General features: G+C 42.4%; 1 protein-coding gene across 1 annotated transcript in view; it reads right to left on the bottom strand.

The window, feature by feature from the left end:
• LOC124595843 (glutathione S-transferase-like) overlaps window positions 1–26,350 on the bottom strand; it is a 331,038-nt gene that overhangs the window by 65,930 nt on the left and 238,758 nt on the right. Inside the window, exon 3 of the mRNA XM_047134745.1 lies at window positions 657–797. Within this exon, the coding sequence (XP_046990701.1) occupies window positions 657–792 (136 nt within the window). The 5' untranslated portion in view covers window positions 793–797. The remainder of the gene's footprint in view (window positions 1–656; window positions 798–26,350) is intronic.

Genomic DNA, 26,350 nt, shown 5'->3' with positions numbered 1-26,350 from the left:
TTTTCAACTTCATACTGTTATTGTTGTCGTACGTACAAATGCTTATCGTTGCATGATTACAGTTAACGCTGCTTTCCAATGCTTATTCACCGCCTTTTCATATTTTGAGCGGTATGTTACCTGATAAACATTAACATAGTTTATACTACACTGTTAAATGACTTTGCCAAATGTTCACTTTTACACGTAGAATTGGCTCCCCATTATTTTTGCTCAGGTTTTGTACGTTGTTTTTGTATTCCACTTGATTGTACATAATTTACTTAGGCTGTTTCCGGCATGTTTTACACATCTAAAGATGGTTGCAGATAGTAACCGGAACTAGTTAACGAATTTTTTTACTTTTTACTTTTAAAAGTATTTTGTTTAACACATAATAATGTGCGTTTTCCATAGTGAATTATCTCAAGTATTGAAATCTGAGTCGCATATATTTTTTCAGAGTGGTCAGAGGTGAAAATAAATAAATAAATACCGCATTATAAAATGTCAGTTAAAAGGGAACGATTTTTTTAAGTAAATTGTAATTGATTGCTTTAAAAGCAACATGTTACATAGTCACAGAAAAAGGTGCAAAAATAGCCATGTTCTGTTATGCAGGAACAAATAACACAACAGTTTTCAAAACAACTTCTTTAATGGATTTCTCAACTTACTTGATTTGTAATGTGACCATTTTTCTTTGGGAATTCGTTCATCCACATAGTCCACTCCAGCATATGCGAAAATGAAGCGTATGTGTTCTGCTTTCCCTCGGGCATTGAAGTAAATAAGTTTATAGGCAGGTGCCATTGTACCTGTAACAAATATATTAATTAATGTTGGTTGTTCTTGATTTACTAAAGGAATGTGCAGGTACATTGGAGAGGAACGCCCAGTATGTAAATACTGACTCGTTGCTACAGTAACATTGTGAGTGGCAATAGTAAAAACGGTGACTCATACAGTCGTAACAAGTTGTGTTACGAATTTCCTCTCATCTCTCATCCTTTCATTCTTTTCTTCCCCCCGTCCCCTCTCCCGTTCCTCTGTGCTAGTGATTTACTGATAATAAACCTGTTGTGAAAAACATCAGTACACCGTTTGAAAAATTTGGCAAATTTGAAATTGGATAAACTGCTGTCCCATGAAACAATGGATATTCTGGAACCTTTGTCAATGGGTTATTTGCTAACGTCGTATATTCCTCATATGCATTCAGTAATTTCTGTTTAAAATGGATGTCGAACACAAGCTGTCTAATTGTGCCATTCAAAGATTTTCAGACTTCGTATCTTGCTCAACTTCAACACAGCGGAAGTGTCACTAGAGTACGAAAGAAAATAATTTTCAATTCTGCGCTATCAGCTTATTACATCGAATGTTCCAGATTGTGGAGAAGTAAAAGATTGTGTCAGGAACAGTTCAGAGAACATTGACTGTTCTGTTGTATCATTTCAAAAATCTCGTATGATTCGGACGCCGACAGGCTGACTAGAAAATTGGTTATGCACTATTTCGCTTATGTTTTACTCATACATCTCGTTGTCATTCAAAAGTACGACATGAGACGCAGCAGAAACCAACAAATTGTGTTCTGAATCAGCCAAACCTCAAATACGTGTACTTTGTAAGTTCGGAATATTTGTTGAATAACGTTGACATTGTTTGCTCAGATGTACCACTACTGATAAATATTTTGTATGCACAAACCTAGTACTTATTAAACATAAACTGATATCAAAAAATGAAAGAGCATCTATGAGTACACCTCACTCTAAAACTAAATGCGCTTTATATCTGAATATAGTCTTTATGTTGCTACTTAATGTAGTAATACAGTCTCTGCAAGTGTGGTATTACATTTCTTTCAACAGGTAATTGAACATCGAGTTTTTTAAAAAATTGTCTGCGCTTATACGTGCTCCATGTGATTAATTTTAACACACAAATACAGGGTGCCTTGGGTGGGCTGGAGATACACAAAAACATTTGTTTATACTTCAGTACCTGTTAAGGTTTGCCGGCCGGGGTGGCCGAGCGGTTGTAGGTGCTATAGTCTGGAACCGCGCGACTGCTACGGTCGCAGGTTCCAATCGTGCCTCGGGCATGGATGTGTGTGATGTCCTTAGGTTAGTTCGGTTCAAGTAGTTCTAAGTTCTAGGGGACTGATGACCTCAACAGTTAAGTCCCATAGTGCTCAGAGCCATTTGAACCATTTTTTTGCTGAAGTTTATAACTTCATTTGTCCAGTGTTGAAGAAAGAAGCTCAAACATTTTTATGCGTCTTGGTACAGTTCAATGCAGGCCTGTTTGTAACTCAAGAGATATCGAAATGGTACTCCACTTCTCGCCACATGTACGAAGCATGACAGGTGTTATGGTCTCCACTGTGGCGTAGATCCTTTGTCTCAAATCTACTAGATCTCAAACCATTGTTGTGTAAACAATGTCCTTGATAAACTCTCACGCACTGAAATCCAGCAGAGTCAGATCAGGAGACCGAGGGGGCCGGAATGAGACCATTCAGGAAACCTGCGATCCAGTGCTGAGGAAATGCCTCATGGGAAAATGTGGTAGCATCCACATGATTAGAGTGGGGGGCGTGGTAGGCATCATCCTACTGGAAATTGACACTGGGAGGACTCTGTAGAACTGAATGGTTCGCCAATAGGTCGAGATAGGTGTGCCCTGTCACTGGTGCGCATGTGCCATGCGACTCAGTGCTATTCGTGAGATGGTTAGGATCACATTTTGGAGAGAGTTTCTATCGACTGTGTATTAACCAAACAACATGAAATGTCGTGTTTTTTCTTTATAAGTATTTGTTTGTTTATACCTCTAGCATCCTCTTACGGGGACTAGCTCACCGCGCGAGTCTTTAAAAGCAGCTACCCCTACTTGTAGGAGGCCTTTGCCTCAATGGGACAACACAAGCTACTTTCATTCATTCATTCATACTTCTAGCGCAGGAACCCTGCTGATTTTGTTCACAACGTCCTGAAGGGATTCTTGGGTTATCTGGGGGCTGTGGAAATGGGCATGACTCTTAGCATATAGCAGCCGACGGAGGTGAACCAGTGTGGGGGAAACATGTCGTGCTTTTGTCACACAGTGGTTACACTACACGCATGCTTATTTGTTTGGCATGGCACAGCATGACAATCGCTTCGTAACTGCTATGGTGGTTACAGGTATAGTGTGTGCAGATTAACATGGCCGGTAGAAATGCAGTTGTCAAGACAAGCGTGAGGGGAGCACTAGTGGTGGGGGTTGAGGGCAGGCGGTCTGCACACTGTAGGTGAAATATTGAGTGCTGGAGGTGAAGTGCCACTCTAAACTGAAGACTATGCTCACATTTTTTGTAAATATTAAGTGGATCCCCTCCACGCCCACAATTGTATGGTGACCATCCAAAAAGATCTACTGCCACATCTGCTTTGGTTAGTATTTAAAAATAATTCGGCTGAAAATGCAACAAAAGCTTCTATTTACTTCCACATTACTTGTTAACCATTCGTAACTTTCAGAGAAGCATCATAAATGGTGAATTTTGAGAAAACCCACATTTCTTTCGTTGCCATGTTAAAATTTGCTTCTTTTACCAAAACATAGCGATTTTTACACACTGTCACTACCATGTGCAGATGCAATCGTGAGAGAATTCTGAAACTGTGGCCTATTACGTTTTTTAATCGAGGAACTGAGGACAAGTAAAATCAATAGCTTATGAAAAAGAATATCCTCAGTACAAAAATAAAAGTGTAATGTCTTCACTTACGTTGCTCCAAAACGTACAGCATTTTTCGTTTCACCAGCTGTCGATGGCCTTTAGAAATTACATTCTTTCATCAAAAAAGTCTGTAGTTAGTGGAACAACACAGTATATAATGAAGTTTCCCATAATAACCACATCGCAAAATACTCTCCTCTTTGTGTGATATTTACCATAATTTAGTTTCGATATCTCAAACCGTTTAAGAGATATGAAGAATGTTACGTATGTTTCATTCTGGCTTTAACAGTAGCACTCATGATCGAAAATGAATGTACTACGTAGGATCAATTTTCCCAAGATTAGTGACAGGTAGAGACTTCACCAAAGTCTAAAGAATAACTCAGTATATTATGTAATTTGATATGCAGCAACATGTTATGTAGTATGCAACAGAACGCAAAATCATAGCAACCCCTATTCTCCATTGCAAACTTTTTCGAATTTTACACAGCGCTTACTTAAATAGAAATATCACAGTAACTATAACCAGTAACAAAATGATGGGTATGTCATCGTGAAACTGCAATGCGTGCGCCTCCATTCTATCTTCGCAGCGCATCACTAACCGGCCGAAAGTGGGCAACAATGTGGGCCTCCCCTTCCAAGTAAACGAATGGACTTGCCCAACTCTTCGGACGAAAACTGGTCACTGTGCTCTACCCACCGTACCCTGCGTGGACTTCACACCATTAGCGGACCGGAGTCGACCGGCTTCTGCCAGTCCAGAAATAGGGAGACCTTTTTCAGGAGGTTATGTACAAATAGTACACGTGCAAGATAACAGATAATGGATTTTGAGAACAGTGATGCAAGTGCTGTCAATTTTCTGGTCGGTGTACACGGGAAAGATTGAAAGCGCATGAAATATACATACGAGGATGAGTCAAATGAAAACATTAAATATTTTTTTAAATATTATTTATTGTGCAGAAGTGGTACAAAGCTGTTTCACTTTTCAACATAATCTCCCCCACACTCAATGCAAGTCCTCCAGCGCTTACAAAGTGCATAAATTCCTTTAGAAAAAAATTCTTTTGGTAGTCCGCGCAACCACTCATGCACCGCGTGGCGTACCTCTTCATCAGAACGGAACTTCTTTCCTCCCATTGCGTCTTTGAGTGGTCCAAACATATGGAAATCACTTGGGGCAAGGTCTGGTGAGTATGGTGGATGAGGAAGACACTCAAAATGCATGTCTGAGATTGTTGCAACTGTTGTACGGGCAGTGTGGGGCCTTGCATTGTCATGTTGCAAAAGGACACCTGCTGACAGCAACCCACGTCGCTTTGATTTGATTGCAGGCTGCAGATGATTTTTTAGGAGATTTGTGTATGATGCACTGGTGACAGTGGTCCCTCTAGGCATGTAATGCTCCAAAATGACGCCTTTTTCGTCCCAAAAGATAGTCAGGATAACCTTCCCTGCTGATGGTATTGTTCGAAACTTCTTTGGCTTTGGTGATGAGGAATGGTGCCATTCCTTGCTCTCTCTCTTCGTTTCCAGTTGGTGGAAGTGAACCCAGGTTTCGTCCTCAGTAACGATTCTTGCATGGAAGCCATCACCTTCTCGTTCAAAGCGCCGAAGAAGTTCTTCACGACCATCAACACGTCGTTCGCTCATTTCAGGAGTCAGCTGCTGTGGCATCCATCTTGCAGACACTTTGTGAAGCTGGAGCACAACATGCACAATGTAGTGTGCTGACCCATGACTAATCTGTATACATGCTGCAATGTCGTCAGTGTCATTCGGCGGTTTTCCTTCACTATGGCTTCAATTGCTGCAATGTTCTGTGGAGTCACAACTCGTTGTGGCAGACCTGGACGAGGAGCATCTTCCACTGATGTCACACCATTTGCGAATTTCCTACTCCATTCGTGGACTTGCTGCTGTGACAAACATGTATCATCATACTGAACCTTCATTCGTCTATGAATTTCAATAGGTTTCACACCTTCACTACGCAAAAACAGAATAACAGAACGCTGTTCTTCCCTGGTGCAAGTCGCAAGTGGGACGGCCATATTTATACTGATACTGCGACGGTATGTGTGCATCTGCACTATGCTGCCACCTACAGGCCATTCTGCACGCTGTTTGTAACACGCTTACCAACTTACAGGATAATGGCGCGAAATTTCGATTTGTTATTACAGATTTAAGGTTTTCATTTGACTTACCCTCGTATCTGGAGCGCTAAATTTGATGCTACGAGAGACTGTAAAATTCGTAGGAAGGAATTATTCTGGGTATGTAAGCGTCTTCTAACGGTGTACCGCAATATCGTGCTGGTATGATAACTGCCTAATTCAGTCACTGTTATAATCCATAATATACCGCTTATAAAGTGGAAAGGGTAAATAATCCTTAATCATATACAGATCGATCTGAATGTTATGGAAAACTTCAACATGGCGGGCAATGCAGACGATAGGAATCTGTAGGTACGCTGTACTCAGTTATCAGAGTTTTCCATACAGATAGCATACGTATCACTATGTGCAACAAGACGTTGGGGCCTGACGCATTCCTCTCTTAAAGAAGAGTATATTTCTGTTGTCTCTGCTGAACTAGTATCTTCGACATGTATGGAGATGTCACGACAAGGAAGAATATGACTTATTGTTGCTTGTTTAATTCGCAGGAATGTGAGTTGTCCTCTTAGGTTTCTGCCTAAGCACACACTTGGATCCTGCCTAACCATGCAGTCGTAAAACATATGTATTCGGATATAAACAGCCAAATATTTATTTCATCTTTAGTTTTATAATCAGACAAATGTAAATAATATAGAATATTGCGGAATATACTTGTATTACATTCATAGGAAAGTCCTAGAATGTGTTAAAACGCTAAGATGAAAAAGAAGAAATAGCAAACAATACGTAAGTTGGAACTTAAATAGTGGCAACAATGCTGTGGAGACATTATGCAATGGAATCTACTATTTTCGCTGATAGCACACGTTGTTGACACACCTATCTTACCTCCGAGCAAATGGACTCGCCCTTCATAAGTCTTTGGCGTGCGCACAATCGAGGGAAACACAGTCACTTGCGAGCGAGCGCTCTGGCGTAACGGTGTCACTATGTTTTCGAAACAGGAACAACTGTGTTGCATCAAGATTGAATGTGCCAGAGGTCATACAGCACGACAGTGTCATCAAGGTCATCAAGAGGCGTGCGGGGAATCGGCATTGCCGCACAGAACAGTGGCACGTTGGGAAAAAACTTCAACGAAGGTCGCCAAACTGTGGCAGACATGCATCGGGCAGGTCGTCCTAGCGTCTCTGAAGAAGAAGTGAAGAAGTGCATGCTGTTGCCGCGTTAGTGGACAGTGATCGACGCCATACGATTCGTGAGATCGCCCACGAATCCGGATTAGCGCTTACGACTGTGCTTCGCATCCTGAAGAAACGCCTGGGCATGCGAAAAATCGCATCACGATGGGTTCCGCATGACTTGACGGAAATGCAGAACTGGATGCGTTGCAACGCTGCTCAGACGCACTTGGAGCGCTATGAGCGCGAAGGAGAGGCTTTCTTACGCCGTATCGTAAAACTGAAACGCCAATCCAACGAATGGCGTCATTATGGGTTGCAGCGAAAGTCGAAAGTGCCCCAGTATGGTGAATGTTATGGAGATTCTCCTGTACTACTGTGATGGTGTTATCCTAACGCATTACGTTCCTCCCTGGCAAACCGTCAATTCACAGTATTACTGTTCGTTTTTGGAGTGTCACCTGCGACCAACTTTGCGAAATAAGCGGCGACACTAACTCATCATTTTGCACGACAATGCGAGGGCGCATACAGCTCAAGCTGTAGCTGCTCTGTTCGGTCGATGGGACTTAAGTCCTTGTAACTTTGATTTGATTCCGAAGATGAAGGAACCACTTCGTGGCATTCGCTTCAGAACTGTTCCAGAGATTCGACAGGCAGTAGACCGCTCCATTTGCACCATCAACAGAACAGGCTCTGCTAACGGTATACTACGCCTTCCGCATCGCTGGCAACGGGTTCTACACAACACTGGTGACCACTTTGAAGGACAGTAACAGGTCCAAACATGTAACTCTTTTGTATCGGTTGTGAATAAATGATGATGATGAAGTCCCATACTCCGAGGAGCGTAGGGAACGATGCGGGAGACCCGCACCGCCTACTAGGCAAGGTCCTAGCAGAACTGGTTTGCCATTGCCTTCTATTTAAGTTCTAAACCTTGTAGTATGCGAACCTACTTTCTTCGACTCTTTAACCACTTCTTCTTTTGTGTTGGCCATTGTATTGTCTCTTGAAGGCTTATGTTGTTGAAGTATCATAAAGTAACACTTAAGTATAAGGGTGACGCTTTTACGGTACACCTTAAACTTTTACGGTACATCTTAAATGTGCTATTGCCTTGAAACAGCACACTAGGAGACGCTGGGGCGTTTGAAACAAGTTACTGCCATAACACACAAGTCAGTATGGTGGTATCTCCAAAGTTGTTGAATATACGAGTACAGCAAAGACCAGCAGCAGAAATATACCCCCTCTTTGTGAGAGAAATGCATCGGGTCCCAATGTCTACTCTACGTGCATTGTATAAACACTGCCTCTGCTCTACCTTCAAAAATTGGAGTACCATTTCCCAAAAATTTCCTCTCCATTGCAAAGACGATACAGAAGATACTTTTCAGAGTGTATGCACATATTTATCACCAGCATTTCTCTGAAGTTGTCCAGCTGGGTGAAGAGGCTCATCTCAATACATCATTTAAACACTTCATCTTTTTTGTTCAGGAATTCAATTTGATTGATCGAAAAGAATTAGCGCCTTTACAGGAATTAATGGAGAAGCTAACAGCAAAAGAATGCCGATAAAAAGGAAATGCTTTCAAATACTCTGTGGGGACAATATATAAAGTGAACAAAATATATTTACATACATTTGTATAGTTTTTGTGTAATTTCTCACATGGTGCCGTTACATAGCTTATCATGCGTTGTTGCACATTGTTCCTATTGGAATGTCTGTTAGTCCAGATCACAAAGTGAGAATGAAAAATATGGTGGAAGAAAGATTGTACAGTAGTCGTGGGAGATAAGTTGTACCCTGTAGTGGATGTGACTTGTGCATTAGTTAGGCAGTGGACTCACAGTTGGGAGGACTATAGTTCAGAGCCCCATCTGGTCGTTCAGATTTAGGTTTTCATGGTTTCCCTAAACTACTCTAGCCAAATGTTGGGATGTTTCTTTTGATGGGAACATCACTGATTTACGCCCTCACCCCTGCTCATTCACAAATTATGCTCAGTGTCCAATGACCTCATTGTAGAAGAGATATTAAATCCTTATTTCTCTTTTCCGTGGCATCAGATGTGTGGTGAAATTCTCAGTATTCGCTGCACATGACACGTGAGTGTTATTAATATCAACGAAAATAAATATAAGATGTTGGAATTATAAATAGATGAACGGTAAGAAAGATTGTACAGTAGTCGTGGGAGATAAGTTGTACCCTGTAGCGGATGTGACTTGTGCTTTCTGAACCGTCTAGTCGCATCTTACTTGAACCAGTAGCACACACAAGGTAAATGAGCACAGCCAAAGAGTTCCTGATCCATCGCCAAATATAAACGCAGACAACTCATTACAACAAATGTCAGAACCAGAAGCATCTCCTGCATGAACTGCAGCAAGTCTTCAATGTTGACAACCTTTGTATGTTAGGTACTAGTACACTGTGTGATTAAAAGTATCCGGACACCCCCATGAACATACGTATTTCCTATTAGGTGCATTGTGCTGCCACCTACTACCGGGTACTTCATATCAGTGATCTCAGTAGTCATCAGACATTATGAGAGAGCAGAATGGGGTGCTCCGCGGAAGCCAACGGACTTCGAACGTGGTCAGGTGATTGGGTGTCACTTGTGTCATACGTCTGTACGCGAGATTTCCACACTTCTAAACATCCCTAGGTCCACTGTTTCCAATGCGATAGTGAAGTGGAAACGTGAAGGGACACGTATAACGCAGAAGCGTACAGGACGACCTCATCTGTTGACTGACAGAAACCGCCGACAGTTCAAGACCACCACATAGGAATTCAAAACTGCATCAGGATCCACTGCAAGTACCGTGACAGTTAAGCGGGAGATGAGAAAACTTGTATTTCACGGTCGAACGGCTGCTCATAAGCCACACATCACGACGGTAAATGCCAAACGACGCCTCGCTTGATGTATAGAGCGTACTCATTGGGCGATTGAACAGTGAAAAAACGTTGTGTGGAGTGAAGAATCACGGTACACAATGTGACGATCCGATGGCAGGGTTTCGGTAAGACGAATGCCTCATCTGCCAGCATGTATAGTGCCAATAGTAAAATTCGGAGTCCGTTGTGTTATGGTGTGGTCATGTTTTTCACCGAGGGGGCTTGCACCGCTTGTTGTTTTGCGTGTGGCAGAGTGTTTACACCACAACAACATCCCTGTAATGGACTGGCCTGCACAGGGTCCTGACCTGAATCCTAAAGAACACCTTTGGGATGATTTCGAACGCCGAATTCGTGCCAGGCCGCACCGACCGACATCGATACCTCTGCTCAGTGCAGCACTCCGTGAAGAACGGACTGCCACTCCCCAAGAAACCTTCCATCACCTGATTGGACGTATGCCTGCTGTCATCAAGGTAAAGGGTGGGCCAACACAATATTGAATTCCAGGATTACCGATGGAGGGCACCAGGAACTTGTGAGTCAGTTTCAGCCAGGTGTCCGGATACTTTTGATCACATAGTGTATATCAACAATGACACCTCCATTTGCTGCAGTGTCGAAATGAAAGTCTGCGGACTGGCAACACATCAAGGGTAATGCATTTTTTAACTTTAGCGTAAACGTACACTGTCTGGTCGAAAGTATCCGGACGCACCTATGTAATGCGGAACTGACCACCAGATGTCACGAGGGGCGGACCTGCCGGAATAAAAGGAGGTGAGGCGTATTGGGTTGCCTGCAGAAAAGCAGCAACAGTAGAAGAGGAGAGCTCAGTAACTTCGAATGTCGAATAGTTACTGAATGTTACCCAAGTAGCAAATCCACAAGTGGCATTTCAACCCTTCTAAAGCTGTTAAAGCCGACTGTTGATGATGTCATTGTGAAGCTGAACGCAAAGAAACAAACACAGCCAAAACAAGACCAGGGAGACCTGACGTTCTAACGGACAGGAACTGTCGAGCAATGCAGAGGGCGGTTGTAAAAAAAATCGCGTGAAAACAGCAGGAGGAATCACTCGTGAGTTCCAAAATGCTACCAGCAGGCCAGATAGCACAATGATCGTGCGCAGGAAGTTAAAAAGAATGACGTAGGGAGTTAAAGAGAATGGACACAATGATCCGGCAGCTCCTCATAAACCACTCTTTGCTGAGTGCTAAACGGCACATGAGGTGGTGTAAAGAACGACGCCATTGGACACTGGATGCCTGGAAACGTGTGATTTGGAGTGATGAATCATTCTGTACTCTGTGGTAAGCTGATGGAAGGGATTGGGTTGGGCTAATGCCTGGAGAACGTTGCCTACCGTCGTTTGTAGTGGCAACAGTGAAGTACGAAGCAGGTGGTGTTATGGTATGAAAACTGTTACCGGATGCCTTAGCAAATATCCCAATGTTTGTTCTTTCGATAATCGTTTTCCACACGCAGTTTTCCTCGCTAGGTTCTTCTGCGACCTCTTCATTTCAAGTTTTCGTTTTCACTTATTTACATCATCTTGTAGGTGAACATTGCAAATGGACTCACAAAATTCTGCGCCCAAAAGTGCTAATTTTATAAACATCTTCCTAAATTCCAAGTAATTTTTTACACTAGTGGAGTTTCTACTTTAAATCTTCCTTTCTCTGTGCAAAACTGCTAGCGTATCTCCTTTGCTTATGCTAATGTCTCCTCCAATTTGCGCAAAACACCATTCCCTTTCCTGCTATTCATCTTTCCTTTATTTGCCGTAAGTCCTTCTTTGCCGAATAAACTAATGATGCCGCTCAATATTTCCTTGTGTCTTGCTTGTTTTTTTCACCGGTATAGGGCTATGTCGTCTTGAAACCTTAGTATTCTTCTGTTTTCTTTGCACTCCTGTACCCAATTTGAAATTTTCCTCTAATCACAGTTTCTTCGAGGTATAAGTTTAACAGGCATATGGTACGCTGCAACTCAGCAAAATAAACAGTGAAAACATGTGGATTCATTTCTGTCGAAAAAGGAGCAGGCTCAGCATATTCGGGCAACGGGATGCTGAATGTTTCTTGGGACTGCTAGGGCGTGGTATGGTGCTAACAGATTGTTCTCGTAAAAGGCAAACCGTCGCAGAAGCATAATACCGAAATATCCTGACGAGGTTCGCCGGGTTGTTAAGATGGAGCGTCGCGGGATGTTGTCGTTTTGCTTTTGCCTCCCCCCCCCCGCCCCCCCCGCCCCCCGCCCCTCCCGTTATGTTGCAGCCATTTACAGACTGACGACGAGGTGAATCAAATTTTAAATTTTTAACCCTGCAGCGGAGTGTGCGCTGACATGAAATTTCCCGACCTTTTTTTTAGCGGGCAAGTGGTCTACCAACTGAGCAACCCAAGCGCGACTCACGACCCACCTCATAACTACACTTCCGCCAGTATCTTGTACCCACATTCCACACTTCACAGAAGTTGTACGAAACTTTCGGGATTTGCCTGCAAAAAGCAAAGATCCCGAGGTTGAGTCTGGTACAGCACACAGTTTTAATTTGCCAGGAAGTTTTACATAAGAGCACATTCCGCTGCAGAGTGAAAAGTTCATTCTAGAGACATCCTCCAGGGTGTGGCTAAACCATGGCTCCGAAATATCCTTTCTTCTAGAACTGCTAGCCCCACAAGTTTCGCAAGATAACTTCTGTGAAGCTTGGAAGGTAGGAGATGGGGTACTGGCGGCAGTAAAGCTGTGAGGAAGAGTCGGAGCCGTGCCTGGGTAGCTCACTTGGTAGAGCACTTGCCCACGAAAGGCAAACGTGCCGAGTTCGACTCTCGGTCCGGCACACATTTTTAATTTGCCAGGAAGTTTCATGACGACGAGGTGATTTTCGTGGGGTCCTTCGCTGAGCAGTGAAAATGCAGACTTCTACAACTGAGTCTTCAGCAAGTCATCCATCGTTCGGAAAATTGTGTTGCAATTCGTGAATAATTGCAGGAGAACTTACCACCACCTCCCAGTTCCATGGTCGGAGCTTTATTTTTTCCTAGTTGGCCAGCAAACCTCCGATTCTTTAAAGAATTGAACTCCCCTGCATAGAAAAGCTTCAAACGTCTCATTGCTTTTACGAACGAATAAAAATTATCCAAATGGGACGTAAATCGATAGATGTGAATTACATGTACAGACAAACAAATGACTACAATTTCACCACTGATGTACCCCGAGAGAACAATGAAAAAAAAAAAAAGGTTAAATGCGCGACCTGCATCAACATCTCCCTGTCTATAGAATGCGACATCAGTCTACCATTAAATCATACCTCGTTACAACCCCATCTCAACCGATTAATTCATCCACTTTCTGTCAGCCTTTAATGCAGATGCAGGTCAGTTTAGAGGTAGATGGCTCTCTTTTCGAAGAAATCATCAAAGAGAGCAGTCAACCTGCATGTATTGTAAGTAGGCTGTTTAGGTTTTTATGTTGGTAACGTCACTCAGCGCTCTGTATGAGAATAACCGACTGTGCTGTGTGCAGTCTGTGGCTGGTTGGACTTATTGTTGGAATATTCGCTATTGTAGTGTTGGCCAGTTGGATGTGAACAGCGCGTAGCGTTGTGCAGTTGGAGGTGAGCCGCCAGCAGTGGTGGATGTGGAGAGAGAGATGCCAGAGTTTTGAGAGGTTGCTATAAGTGGATTATCTGGACGTGTGTCCGCCAGAAAAAGAAAATTTATTAAGATGGATGCCATGAATTAATGTATTTGACTTTTGAACACTATTAAGGTAAATACATTGTTTGTTCTCTATCAAAATCTTTCATTTGCTAACTATGCCTATCCGTAATTAGTGCCTTCAGTAGTTAGAATCTTTTATTTAGCTGGCAGTATTGGCGCTCGCTGTATTGCAGTAGTTCGAGTAATGACGATTTTTGTGAGGTAAGTGATTCATGATAGGTATAGGTTATTGTTAGTCACGGCCATTCTTTTGTAGGGATTTTTGAAAGTCAGACTGCGTTGCGCTCTAAATATTGTGTGTCAGTTTTGTGATGATCAGAATAAGTAAAGACAAAACTGTTTGAGTACACCAGTTCGCCCGCATCTCGTGGTCGTGCGGTAGCGTTCTCGCTTCCCACGCCCGGGTTCCCGGGTTCGATTCCCGGCGGGGTCAGGGATTTTCTCTGCCTCGTGATGGCTGGGTGTTGTGTGCTGTCCTTAGGTTAGTTAGGTTTAAGTAGTTCTAAGTTCTAGGGGACTGATGACCATAGATGTTAAGTCCCATAGTGCTCAGAGCCATTTGAACAAGTACACCAGTTCGGGAAGTGACGATGTCCGCGGAGGGTGCTCTTATCACATATCAGGCCAGTGTGTGCGGTGGCGGCAGTTGACTCGTGACCGCTGGCCGCGGTCGATTACCGATAGACCTCGCGAGAAATATTTAGCGCTGCAGCTACATATTCTGCATGTGCTCATATTTTTTTTGCATTTCTCTGTCTTCGCGGCATATGTACAAGTTTCTGGTGGTTGATAGATATATGCAGGATGCAAAAGTGGTGCAGGATAGGATATGGTATGGTGGTACAATCGTTTGTGGTGCTAAAGGCTGGTTGGAGATCGATTTCACGCCGAAAAATTCAAGCTTTCCTCGACAGTAGCAGAACAGTGTAATTGAGGAAGTGGCTTTGGCGATAGTTTCCGTATTTCATAATCTGTAGACCACTTCTGCAGAGTTTAACTATCAGTGCAATATGACTTCTAAAATTCTAGTAATTTTTCCATATGCGGAAAGTGGTAGACAGTGGTCCCACACCGGCGGCAGCAATTCGGCGGGTAAATTCAGTAAGAACCAATCGGAATGCTCCATTCACAGGAAGTTCCATTATGTCAGAGAGTCACAAGACGTCCTCTGTGCAGGGCATAGGAGCCTCTACAGACTGGTGCGAACAAGATGGGGGCAAGGTGTCTGGAAAGTTCCGTGACGTCTGAGAGTCACGTGATGTCCTTTTCGTTCCAGTATTCAGAAACCAGTCCAAGCAGATCAGCCTCTCCTCGATCGGATAGGTGGGATGCTGTCCCCTACCCGCCACTGTGGCTTTAGAGCATCTCCACACCAGCGGTTGTAGGACATCGAAATTCACCGAAAATTCCCGTCATTTTTCTCGTCTGCAGGACAAAATGGTTCAAATGGCTCTGAGCACTATGGGACTTAATATCTGAGGCCATCAGTCCCCTAGAACTTAGAACTACTTAAACCTAACTAACCTAAAGACATCACACACATCCATGCCCGAGGCAGGGTTCGAACCTGCGACCGTAGCGGTCACGCGGTTCCAGACTGTAGCGCCTAGAACCGCTCTGCCACTCCGGCCGGCCGTCTGCAGGACAGTTCTTGGAATTCTGTTTGTATTTTTTTTTCACGATCTGCTGTGGATTTCGAAATATGTTATGAACTTTTAGATATGTAATTGTTCTGATTTTCCCGTCTGTGGTTAGTCATCTTGGTGCTTCGAGAAGTAAGGAAATAAAAATTAAGGGCTTGACATCCTTGACTCCAGCAGCAAATATAGGCGAAACCCATTCAGGTTTTAGAGAAGTGATGAACACAACAGCTGCTGTTGGACTCGGAAATTTTTCTCTCTCTGGCCATGCCTTCAAACAAGCAATTAAAACTCAAAAAGCGTGTAAGCAGGCTGTTTAGGTTTTTATGTTGGTAGTGCCACGTAGTGCTCTGTATGAAAATCGCTGACTGCGCTGTGTGCAGTCTGTGGCTGGTTGGACTCATTGTTGGAATATTCGCTAGTGTAGTGTTGGTCAGTTGGGTGTGAACAGCCCGTAGCGTTGAGCAGTTGGAGGTGAGCCGCCAGCAGTGGTGTATGCGGGGAGAGAGATGCTGGAGTTTTGAGAGGTTACTATGAGCGGACGATTTGGATGTATGTCCGTTAGAAAAAGGAAATTTGTTTAATTGGATGTCACAAAATTATATATATATATATATATATATATATATATATATATATATATATATAAATAATGGCTTTTGAAGGCTATTAAGGTAAATACGTTGTTTGTTCTCTATCAAAATCTTTCATTTGCTAACTATGGCTATCAGTAGTTAGTGCCTTCAGTAGTTAGAATCTTTTGTTTAGCTGGCAGTATTGGCGCTCACTGTATTGCAGTAGTTCGAGTCACGAAGATTTTTGTGAGGTAAGTGATTCATGAAAGGTATAAGCTATTGTTAGTCAGGGCCATTCTTTTGTAGAGATTATTGAAAGTCAGATTGCGTTGCGCTAAAATATTGTGTGTCAGTTTTAGAGATGATCAGAATAAGTAAAGAGAAAATTGTCTGAGTACCTTGAGTTTTGCTCAGCTGTTTGAAAATCAAATAACGTAAGAGTTTTTCCAGCACTGTCATTCTATTACATACAAAGGGGAAATTTCAAGTGGTGGGCGTCCTATTTAGAGTTACAGAGATATTTATTTCGACTTCCAAGTGTCATCATCGTCTTGGCGTGTAAAATCGGATATTTCAGCCGATATCGGTTTTGGCATCTGTAGGTTCATTCGCGACTGACGAATCATTTCTTATTGACATAGCTTAGGAAGCAAATGTTCATGTAATTCCAGAATCCGGAGATGGTCGCTGCTCCAACTGCAGCTCTCACAGTGCTTTGTGCACAAGTGTGTTCCGAGTAGTAGTTTTGTGATATACAATACATTCGGCATTTGCAGAGTTTTGTGGCATCTTCAAGAGACAGGAAGTACTGCGGCTGCCTGTGGCCGGAGCGGAGCGGCCCAGCGAATGGCTCCATACAGCGGCAGCGAATCTGGTGGGCAGCGAGACGCGATCGCCAGATATGTTTAGCGTGATCTGCGAATTTCTCGCCAATTTCCAGATGTGGCAGTGGAGGGAGGGGAAATGGGGAGGGCCGAGATCACCCTATGGTGATGGTGTTGAGAACTATGTCAGCTGGTCTCTGGGCCTCAAGGTCAACACACACAATTTGACACTCCTACTAATAAATTTGAATCTCCCGCGTTTTTTTGAATTTCCCGCCATCTCCAGGGGTGGTGTTCGGTGGAGTTAGGTTAGTGGAGGTAGCCCAATTGATCTATTTTCCCGCCAATATCTGAATTTCCTGCCACGACATCAGTGCGACATTGCTACATCTCTGGCCTCCATCTTGGATCCATCATCTTGAATAAATCTGGCAATAATGCAGAAGGGGGTGAGAGCCCCTGAATGGGTACAGTACCGCCCGACATTGAAAATAGGTACCACATACTTCATTATTCTTGCCAGAACAACATATTTTTGGTAAAAATAACTAAATTTCAATTAATACAGCGAAGCCGGATACCAGTGTGGGAAAGAATGACAATTTATGTATTTAATTGATCACATGTGCACTCTCACAAAATAAATCCCTACATCCAGTTTGGTGGGATCTGTGAAATGAATGAATGTATGGTCGTCTGCTAACCGCAGATAGTGAATGTGAATATATGATCATCTTTGAGACGATCTTTTGGTCACCTTTGGTGGAACCAAAGAGATGAAATTTACCGGAACTTTGAGCGCCTGAAATGTGGCTGACCAATGGGTAGCATGGTCTTCCCCCACCTCGACAGAGGTGCGAGATGACCTGAAGAACGGCCATGTTTCAGCACTCTGCCGCTGGATCTAGTGTTGGTAAGACCTGTCTTAGCTGTGCTCCGTAAAGACAGAAGAGTGGAGACATGGTATGCATGTGAAATACTTAAGAGTAGTTTGGAATAATAATTTCTCTATTTCAGGAACTTTTGTGGGGAGAATTAAATGTCAGGCAGGTAATATTAAGGGGATTGTAGTAATCTTCGGAAGTGACCAACGGTCACAATGAAACCACGTGTAGCAATAAGTTGAAATACTTCCATGTGCTTAAGTTAAGCTGAATTACTAGCGTGTGTACTATAAGTTGGAAATATTTAAGAAATAGCGTGTGCAGGACTTGATATTAGAGATGAGTACTTCCACGTGGTGAGTACTGTGTGAGTCTCAACCTGTGTGAGACAAAGGACAAAGAAAAGTACTCGTCCATGATATCAGTTGAGGACTCACGTGTGTGATGAATATGTTCTTAATATTACTTTGCGTGATATGTTTCCGTGTGACGCTTGATTCAAACTATAATACTCTGAGAGAGAAGCAAGGTGAGTCAGCCGTCTATCCAGCAACGCCACTTGGCTTGCATTGCACAGGAAGACGTGCATATATCCTCCAGAGTTCATAGTGAAGACAAAAGAAAAATAACGAAGTGGGGCAGTGTCGTGTGAAACTGGGATAAATACTAATTGAAGTGGGAAAGCTGAAAGTAATGTGATTATAACGTTGTGACTATTCTTTGTATTGTATGTTGCCAGCGTGATGTATTTCATAAAATTTAAGTATGTGTGGTCGGCATGGGAGAGTAACAAGATAGTTTCAGAGGCTGTGGGTTATGCATGTTCCTTTTTGTACCGCTCGGTCTGGAGGAAATTTTCGTAATGATGGGTGTGAGAGTCGAAGTGTGAGATACAGAAAAAGATCCACCATCCTTTCCAGAAAGTGCACTGTAGCGTTAAATAATTACGAGACCATAAGATAGAGAATCACCAATGTAAAGCCATGCCCACTGGGCGGAATTTCTCATGTGTTATTGTTGTAGGTTATAGAATTTGTGTGTTTAGGTTATAGAATTTATCGGAATAAATAAGATAGTGAAAAGAAAAAGATTGGTGGCCTTTTCCTTCGAATAGTATGTTGTCACGATACCCAGGATTTATAATGTGTGCGCCATTCATATTCAGTGCGATGGCCACGTGTTGATCAAAGCCGTTAAAAAAGAAAGAAAATGTGGTATTGCCAATGCTTAGTGAACAGAGTTGTGTAAATTACTAATAGTCAGAAGTGCGTTTCCGTACCCGTTGCGTAATATTCAAACAGGAGAATAACTTGTAACTTAATTGTGAGTACTAGAGTTCATGTTACTCGATAAATAAGAATGAGTCCACTCGCTTGGCATACCACTCATCTTGTAGGCCTGACTGCTTGATGCCACAGTATGAGCAAGGCATGTGGGTGCCTCTCACCCCATTACCGTACTACTAATGTTAGCTTCGAAGTCAAGGAAATCAAAAGATAAGGCTATTTATGTCACATGTTTTAATACTTGCAAACCACTCATCAGAATCCTTAGAGTGCTTCCCCTTGGGCTAGAATCATGAAATTTGGCGAGAAGCAAGGTTTCACACTATAACCAAATGAAAAAATCCAGAAAACTGTGCATTTATAATTACATTAAATGAAAAAATGTTGCTATTTGTTAACCTACCTCAAACTTGAAATTAAAATATTCTCGAACATCTTTGAATCCCTGGGGCCGATATCTTGGCACTATCAATGTTGATAACAAGCAAAATTAGGAGAGATCCTCGATTCCCAGAATGGGTGAACTGTGTATGTACATAATTTTGTACAGAACCCTCAGTGCACTTGTCCTCCTCGCACGTGGCCTCCCTTTTTTTTGTCTAAGAATGTACTTGACATTAAGCATGTAAGGGAGAAGAAGTTTGGAAAAGGTTTGAAATTACGCTTGAAGTCTGTCGGAAGTAGATAAGTGCTCTCACTACTAAACGCTGCATGAATATAATCTGCCTAATTTGCGCTCCATTTTAAGTGAAAGATAGATTTTCACGCATTTCACTGTTTATGGCGTTATATGTCCTGAACTCTGTGTCGTACAACTATATAATTTCGCAGGTAAATTTAGTGATATACGTCGATGCTGTCTGTAAAGTGTGTTGCGAACAGATGTAGCAGCATAGAAGTAATAAATTAAAACGTCATGCCTGATGTTGAAGTTGCATTGCGCGCAATTTTTGCAGAAGCTAGTTTTTCACGCATCCAAATGTCTACGACGTCATATCTCCTGAGCTGTGAGGGGAAATGATGAAATTTTGCTGGTAAATTCCGTGACACGTATCAGTACTGTCTGCAAGCTGTGTTGTGAATAGAGTCTGTAGTAAAATAGCAATAAATTGAAACGTCATGTCTGATACTGTAGATTTACTTTATGAGCAGTGAAAGTGAGTAAGGGATAAACTTTTTACCTTTCATAATTTTGTGGAGGACTTCAGAGAGAAAAATTTTTCGTAAAGGTTTGGATTTATGTGTAAATATGTCGCTAAGTGCACTCATTCTCAAGTACTGGGTGGGTAAAGTACGAGTGTTTGCGTGCCGTCAGTTACGCTCCCAAGATAAATACCGTTTGTGATTGTAATATTTGTCTTATTGTGTCTTAAAATTTTAAAATGGGTGTATACCTCTTAATGAATTGTTTATGACATCATTTTACGTTTTTAATTTCGTCCAATAATTACAAGAAATACTAAAAATCACATTTTTGTTGGAATTCGTTAAGTAGGCAACCTGCAACTCGTTCAGGGATAATCGCTAATAAAAGACGATGTCCCGACTGACTGACTGACCCTTCATTGTCCAGCCCAAACCGCTGGTCTGAAGAGGGTGTTGATCTTATACTGTAGATGTCGTGTAAGATGAGATTTTTGAAATTCCACGCCTAAAGGGGTGAGATAGGGGAAGAAAAGTTTTTGAAAATATGTTGCCATTAAGGTAATTAGAGCCACAAAAATTGGTATTGGTTTCTCGACCATAAAAAAAAAAAGAAATACAAGTTTCAGCTATTTTTGAAATTCCACTCCTAAGGGGGTGAAAAAGTGGGTGTAATCTTTTTGAAAACAAATCATTCTTAAATAACTACAAAATCATTTTTGAAGCTATGGCTATGAACATTGGTATTTGACTTCTTCGTTAGAAATTAAAAAATACGTGTTTCAGCATTTTTGGAAATTCAGCCCCTCGGAGGATGAAATAGGGGATGAAAATTTTTACGAAAATATTTTTTTTATATTAAAATACTTCTGAAGCTAAAATCTATGAAAATTGGTATTTGACTTTAAAAGAAATTTATGTTAGAGAATGAAAGTTTCTATGGAAATATCACCACAAGAACTCAAAAGGCATGATTAAGGAAGGCCTCTGTCTCCAGCTACCAGAATAGCTTTTTGGTCAGAAGTTCTTTCGGAAAAGACCATGTTTCTATCGCCTTAATTAGCGTGAAAAGCTTAGACGATGTTGCAATTTGTACGTAAAAGTAAAGTTCGAAAAACAAAAAAGCAAAAATCTTTGCAGACCATACAGTCGCGAGAGAAGCTGCGGACAATAAGCTAGTAGATAATTAAAATGGTACGACTGCCCCTTGTGGACACTAACCAGTACCTTGTACGTTCACATAAAGCCAAGTGTCAGAAACGTTCCACGACAACAGAGTGTGATTACTGTCGGAATGTGACAATTTCAGGAAGTAGAGACTTACATCGATCTTAGATGAAGGCAGGTAACATTATGACTGCCACAAGGCAAACGGAAAAAATTCTTGCCGACAGAGGATAATAAATCCGGTAGCCTCTATCGCGAAGTTTCACGAACTTTTGCCGATGCCTAGGCAGATGCGGTAATGCGATGGATTTTCAGCCCACAAATCCCGGTCCCGTTTAAATGCTAATGAAATCCATTAAGGCCGTTAACCAAAGTGACGGCGTCGCGCTCGCTAACGGGATGAAGACGGAGTGTGCCGAGGCTGGTTTACCGCTCCTTAAGGTGTAATGGAATTTGGCCGTTGCGGGAGCTAAGCGGCGCTCCGATACTTGGGTACGAGCGCCTCACGTTGTGAGATGCGCAACCTGCGAACGTATTCAAGTTACCTCCAAATAGTGTTATCCCTTCTTCATCGTCCACCTTTTTTGGGTTTGCTTCTTTTTTTTGCGACTGGCTTTCCTCGTGGTTTTCCACCTTCGAGAGAAATCAAATTGCGTGCGTGTACTGTAACGCTTCAGCTGTGCGACTGGATTCGTGATTCCCTGTCAGAAAAGTCACAGTACGTAGTAATCGACGGAAAGTCATAGAGTAAAAGAGAAGTGATATCCGGCGTTCTCTAAGGAAGAGTTATAGGTCCTCTGCTGTTCCCAATCTACATAAACGATTTAGGAGATAATCTGAGTAGCTCTCTTGTGTTCTTTTCAGATGACGCTACCACGTGTACCGGTATGAAATGAGCGTTTTTTTTTGTGAAAATGAAACACTAATTTTGAATTGAAAAGTAAAAACATTTTATTCGAAGTACTGACCATTGCTTTCTATACATTTTGACCACGTTTCTGGCAATTTGTGGACACCGCGCCAATATAAATGTTCGTCTTTTGAAGCAAACCAATCAGACACCCAATTTTCGACTTCTTCGTAGGAATCGAAGTGTTCCTCAGCCAATGCGTGTCCCATTGATGAAAACAAATGGTAGTCGGAAGGGGCCAAGTCTGCTGAATAGTGCGGGTGGGGTAGCAGCTCCCAGCCAAGTGTTTCGATTGTATCCTGAACCACTTTTGCTTTGTGTGCAGGTGCGTTGTCGTGTAAAAAAATTACTTTGCTATGTCTTCTGGCCCATTCTGGTCTTTTTTCGATCAATGCATGGTTCAAATTGATCATTTGTTGTCTGTCGCGATTAGTATTCACAGTTTCATCGGGTTTTAGAAGCTCATGAAACACCATACCTTCCTGATCCCACCAAACACAGAGCATTGTCTTCTTGCCCAATCGATTTGGTTATGCAGTCGATGTTGATGGTTGTCTCGTATTAAACCATGATTTTTCCCGTTCAGGATTCTTAAAATAAATCCATTTTTAATCGCCAGTAACAATTCGATGCAAAATTGATTTTCTTTCATGTCTTTGAAGCAAAATTTGACAAATGGTTTTTCGGTTTTCCATCTGACTTTCATTCAGTTCATGTGGCACCCATTGTCAACACTTTTGGATCTTTCCCATAGCTTTCAAACGGTCAAAAATTGTTTGTTGTGCAACATTTAGCATTGTTGCCATTTGCTTCTGACTCAAAGTATCATCTTCATCCAACATTGCTTGCAATTCGGCGTCTTCGAACTTTTTTGGTGGTCTTCCACGTTCTTCATTTCTTACGTCAAAATCATTATTTCTGAACCGTTGAAACCATCTTTTGCATGTTGCTTCTGATAGAGCATGATCACCATATGCCTCGACAAGCATTCGATGTGACTCTGCAGCACTATTTTTTAAATGAAAACAAAAAATTAATGCTTTCCGCAAATCATCACTTTCTGGTACAATATTCGACATTGTTAACACGATGAAAACATTTGATGTTGTTTGTTCCATGACTAGATTTATGCTAAACATCTCTGACAGATGTCATACCAACCAAAAAAAAAAAAAAAAAAATTAAGGCTCGGTGACAACAGATGTTCCCTATCGACACATTTGTATCTTAACGTTCATTTCATACCGGTACACCTGGTATCATTTACCATCTAGTAATGTCATCAGAAGATCATAACCAATTGCAAAACTACTCGGACAAGATCACGGAATTGTCTCTCAGTAAGGGAAGGCGTGAGCTCATCCACTTGAGTAAATAAATATCTAGGAATTACAATTGCGAACAACATAAGTTGCAACGATCGCATAAATAATACTGTGGGGAAGTCAAACCAAAGACTTCGTTTTACTGGTAAAACACTTAGAAGATGCAACAGGTGTACTAAAAAGACTACCTACACTACGCATATTCCTCCTCTGCTAGAGTATGGCTGTACTCTATGGTATTCTTACTAGATAGGACTGACGGAGGACAAAGAAGGGCAGCTCGTTTTGTATTATCGCGAAATAGGGGAGAGAGCGTCAAGGAAATGATAAGCGAGCTGGGATGGCAATCACTAAACAAAGACGTTTTTCGTTGCGGCGAGATCTTTTTGCGAAATTTCAGCCCCCAACTGTCTCCTCTGAACGTGAAGACTGTTACTATTGCCGGCCTAGATAGGGAGATTTGATTATCATAATAAATTAAAAGCAATCAGAGCTTATACCGAAAGATTTAAGTGTTCATTTTTCCCACGCGCTGCAACTAGTGTGTAAACTCCGCTGCGTTTTGGCAAAAGAAGCAGTTTTTAATACGGCAACAAGAGAAATGTGTAGGTTTTACTCAAAATTCGCCATACGATGCCTCTCTGAAAGTTACAGATGGCTAACAATCCAGGCGAAAATTAATCGCTGCTTTTGTTGCGTTTTCAGTGAAATTCTTTTTAGGTAATAATTGAAGAGGAAGTGACAGATCTTGTTGAATGGCCACCGTGCAAATGTGGGGGTGGAGGAGCTCCGCTTAATATTTAGAAAAAATGCGAACTTAGACTTCAGATTAGGAAGGCACTTTCCCTATGGCACTCGGCATTTATCCTATAGCACCTGCCTGTAGCCCCCATCACTATCGCCCTCACCACGCATTCCCAGCTCACCGCGCATCTAGTGGCCACGTTATTCTGGGCGCACTCTACCGGGAATCGAACCTGGGTCCTCCACACAGAAACCAAACTTGTTGATTACCTTTTTTAATCGTCTTTCTACCTGCTTCTTCGTAGTTTCTCTTTAATTGTCTTGTGCAGATTGTAACACCTCGGTTCAGTTTACAGTGACAAAGCTATAGAAAGAATAATTTAAAATTAAGAATAGAATTTTTAGAGGGGAAAATAGTGCAGAATCCGAGTTCGGTAACTGCAGATCAAAATTATAGTATATCAGCAAGTAGTTTAACGTCTAAGTACAGCAAAGCCAAGGAAGCTCCGTCATGGAGAAGGCAGTGACGTTAAACTCTTGTGATGAAAAACCTATAAAAAGGCCTGATCGTCATTATTGCCGCCTTTTTTCCTTGATTGTTTCGTTAAAGAGCGGGGAATCCATGTCAGTCAGCGAGACAATAATTAAATTGTACTTTGTCGTGTTAAGATTCACGATAAACTGTTAGAATATTACGGAGATTAAAAGTGATGTAGTGTACGATCTCTGACTGTTGGTAGCAACGGAATATTAAGGGGATTTTAGGACTTCAGTGATAGATTAGAACTTTACGGACATATAGGCGACAGAAACTCAAATTATCTTCTGATACGAGTGAATTCAGAGGTACCGGTATTCAGATATTAACGTATGGACTTTTGAAAGTGTCGTGTGCCGTTAGTTGCGAATCTGGACGTAGAGCGCTTGCATATCGGCATTTGCGGACTATTTAGATTCCTCCAGGCTAGGAACCTTTGAAATAGACCATCATCCATCACCATCTTAATCCTTGAATAGAGAGTGAAAGTGAAATACAAGAGTGTTGTACTTATTTCATTTACCTAGTACTAATCAGTGAAGGTTTTGCGGAACCAAAGCTATTCAGCAGTAAGTCAGCACCATCTAGCGGAAAGCGTAGGCATTAACTAACACGCTAACTGAAGTGAACGTTTACGTGTTTTGCGGACTGCTTAATACGAACTTTTGTGACTCTTTGACGTCCCCACTCCCTCCGAAAAGTGGCGCAGGCTGTCTTAATCATAAAAGGGGAGAGTTTTAGCCGGGCAAATTACTAAATAAAATCGATATTTACAAGACTCGCAGTAATAGCAAAACACAAGGCTCGCACCTCATCGGAGAGTCGTCGCTGTCACGTCGGGAAGTAAAGCCGGAAAACCTACCGACGATACGTATCTACGAGCAGACGTCGACGTGGAATACCTAAAAAGGGAACCACAAGAGAGTTGGGGATGCTTCAAGATATCGATTACCTACTTGTTTCACTTCGATTTCTGTTCTCTTTTCCTTGTGTTTCCTTTCCTTTTTTAGTGCGTTTCTTCTCCTCTTGTTTTGCCTCTGTATGTGAGGATTTGTAACTGCGTCAGGTCTGTGTCTTTTAGCTGTTCTCCTTGTTCGCTGTCCGTCTTCGTCCCTTCACTGCATGTGTTCCTGTTTCTATGCGTTTGGGCGCTGATGACCACGCTGTTTAGCGCCCGAAAACCTCAAACCACACACACACACACACACACACACAAGATGTCGCATGATATTTTCACACCCTACCGATGATTTTTTTTTTTTATAATCATAGTGGGTGGGCGATCCCCTGACCGAACACGCTGCGCTACTGCGCCGGCTACCGCTGAGCCACGGAGGGTGACATTTCTTGTTTTGGCACACGTGTACAAACGACCTTTTCCTCAGCGTCAGGGACGCCCCTGCCACAGGAGTGTGGTCGCCTGGCAGCAGGCGTGCCTGCCCCGGCCACGGCGCTCTTAACCTTGCGGGCATCGATCCCGGCCGCGGGCGCTCGGCGCACCCCGAAATACACGCGCAAACACGGCGCGGGAAGCTACTTGTTGTTCCTCCCTCGTCATTAGCATCCCTCGCCTCGTCGGGGCAACGGAGGCGCGGATTAAAAACTTTCCAGAGTGCGAGAAATTTT

Source organism: Schistocerca americana, chromosome 2, assembly GCF_021461395.2.
Source record: "Schistocerca americana isolate TAMUIC-IGC-003095 chromosome 2, iqSchAmer2.1, whole genome shotgun sequence".
Taxonomy (NCBI): Eukaryota; Metazoa; Arthropoda; class Insecta; order Orthoptera; family Acrididae; genus Schistocerca; species Schistocerca americana.
This window is presented reverse-complemented; position numbering and strand designations above follow the sequence as displayed.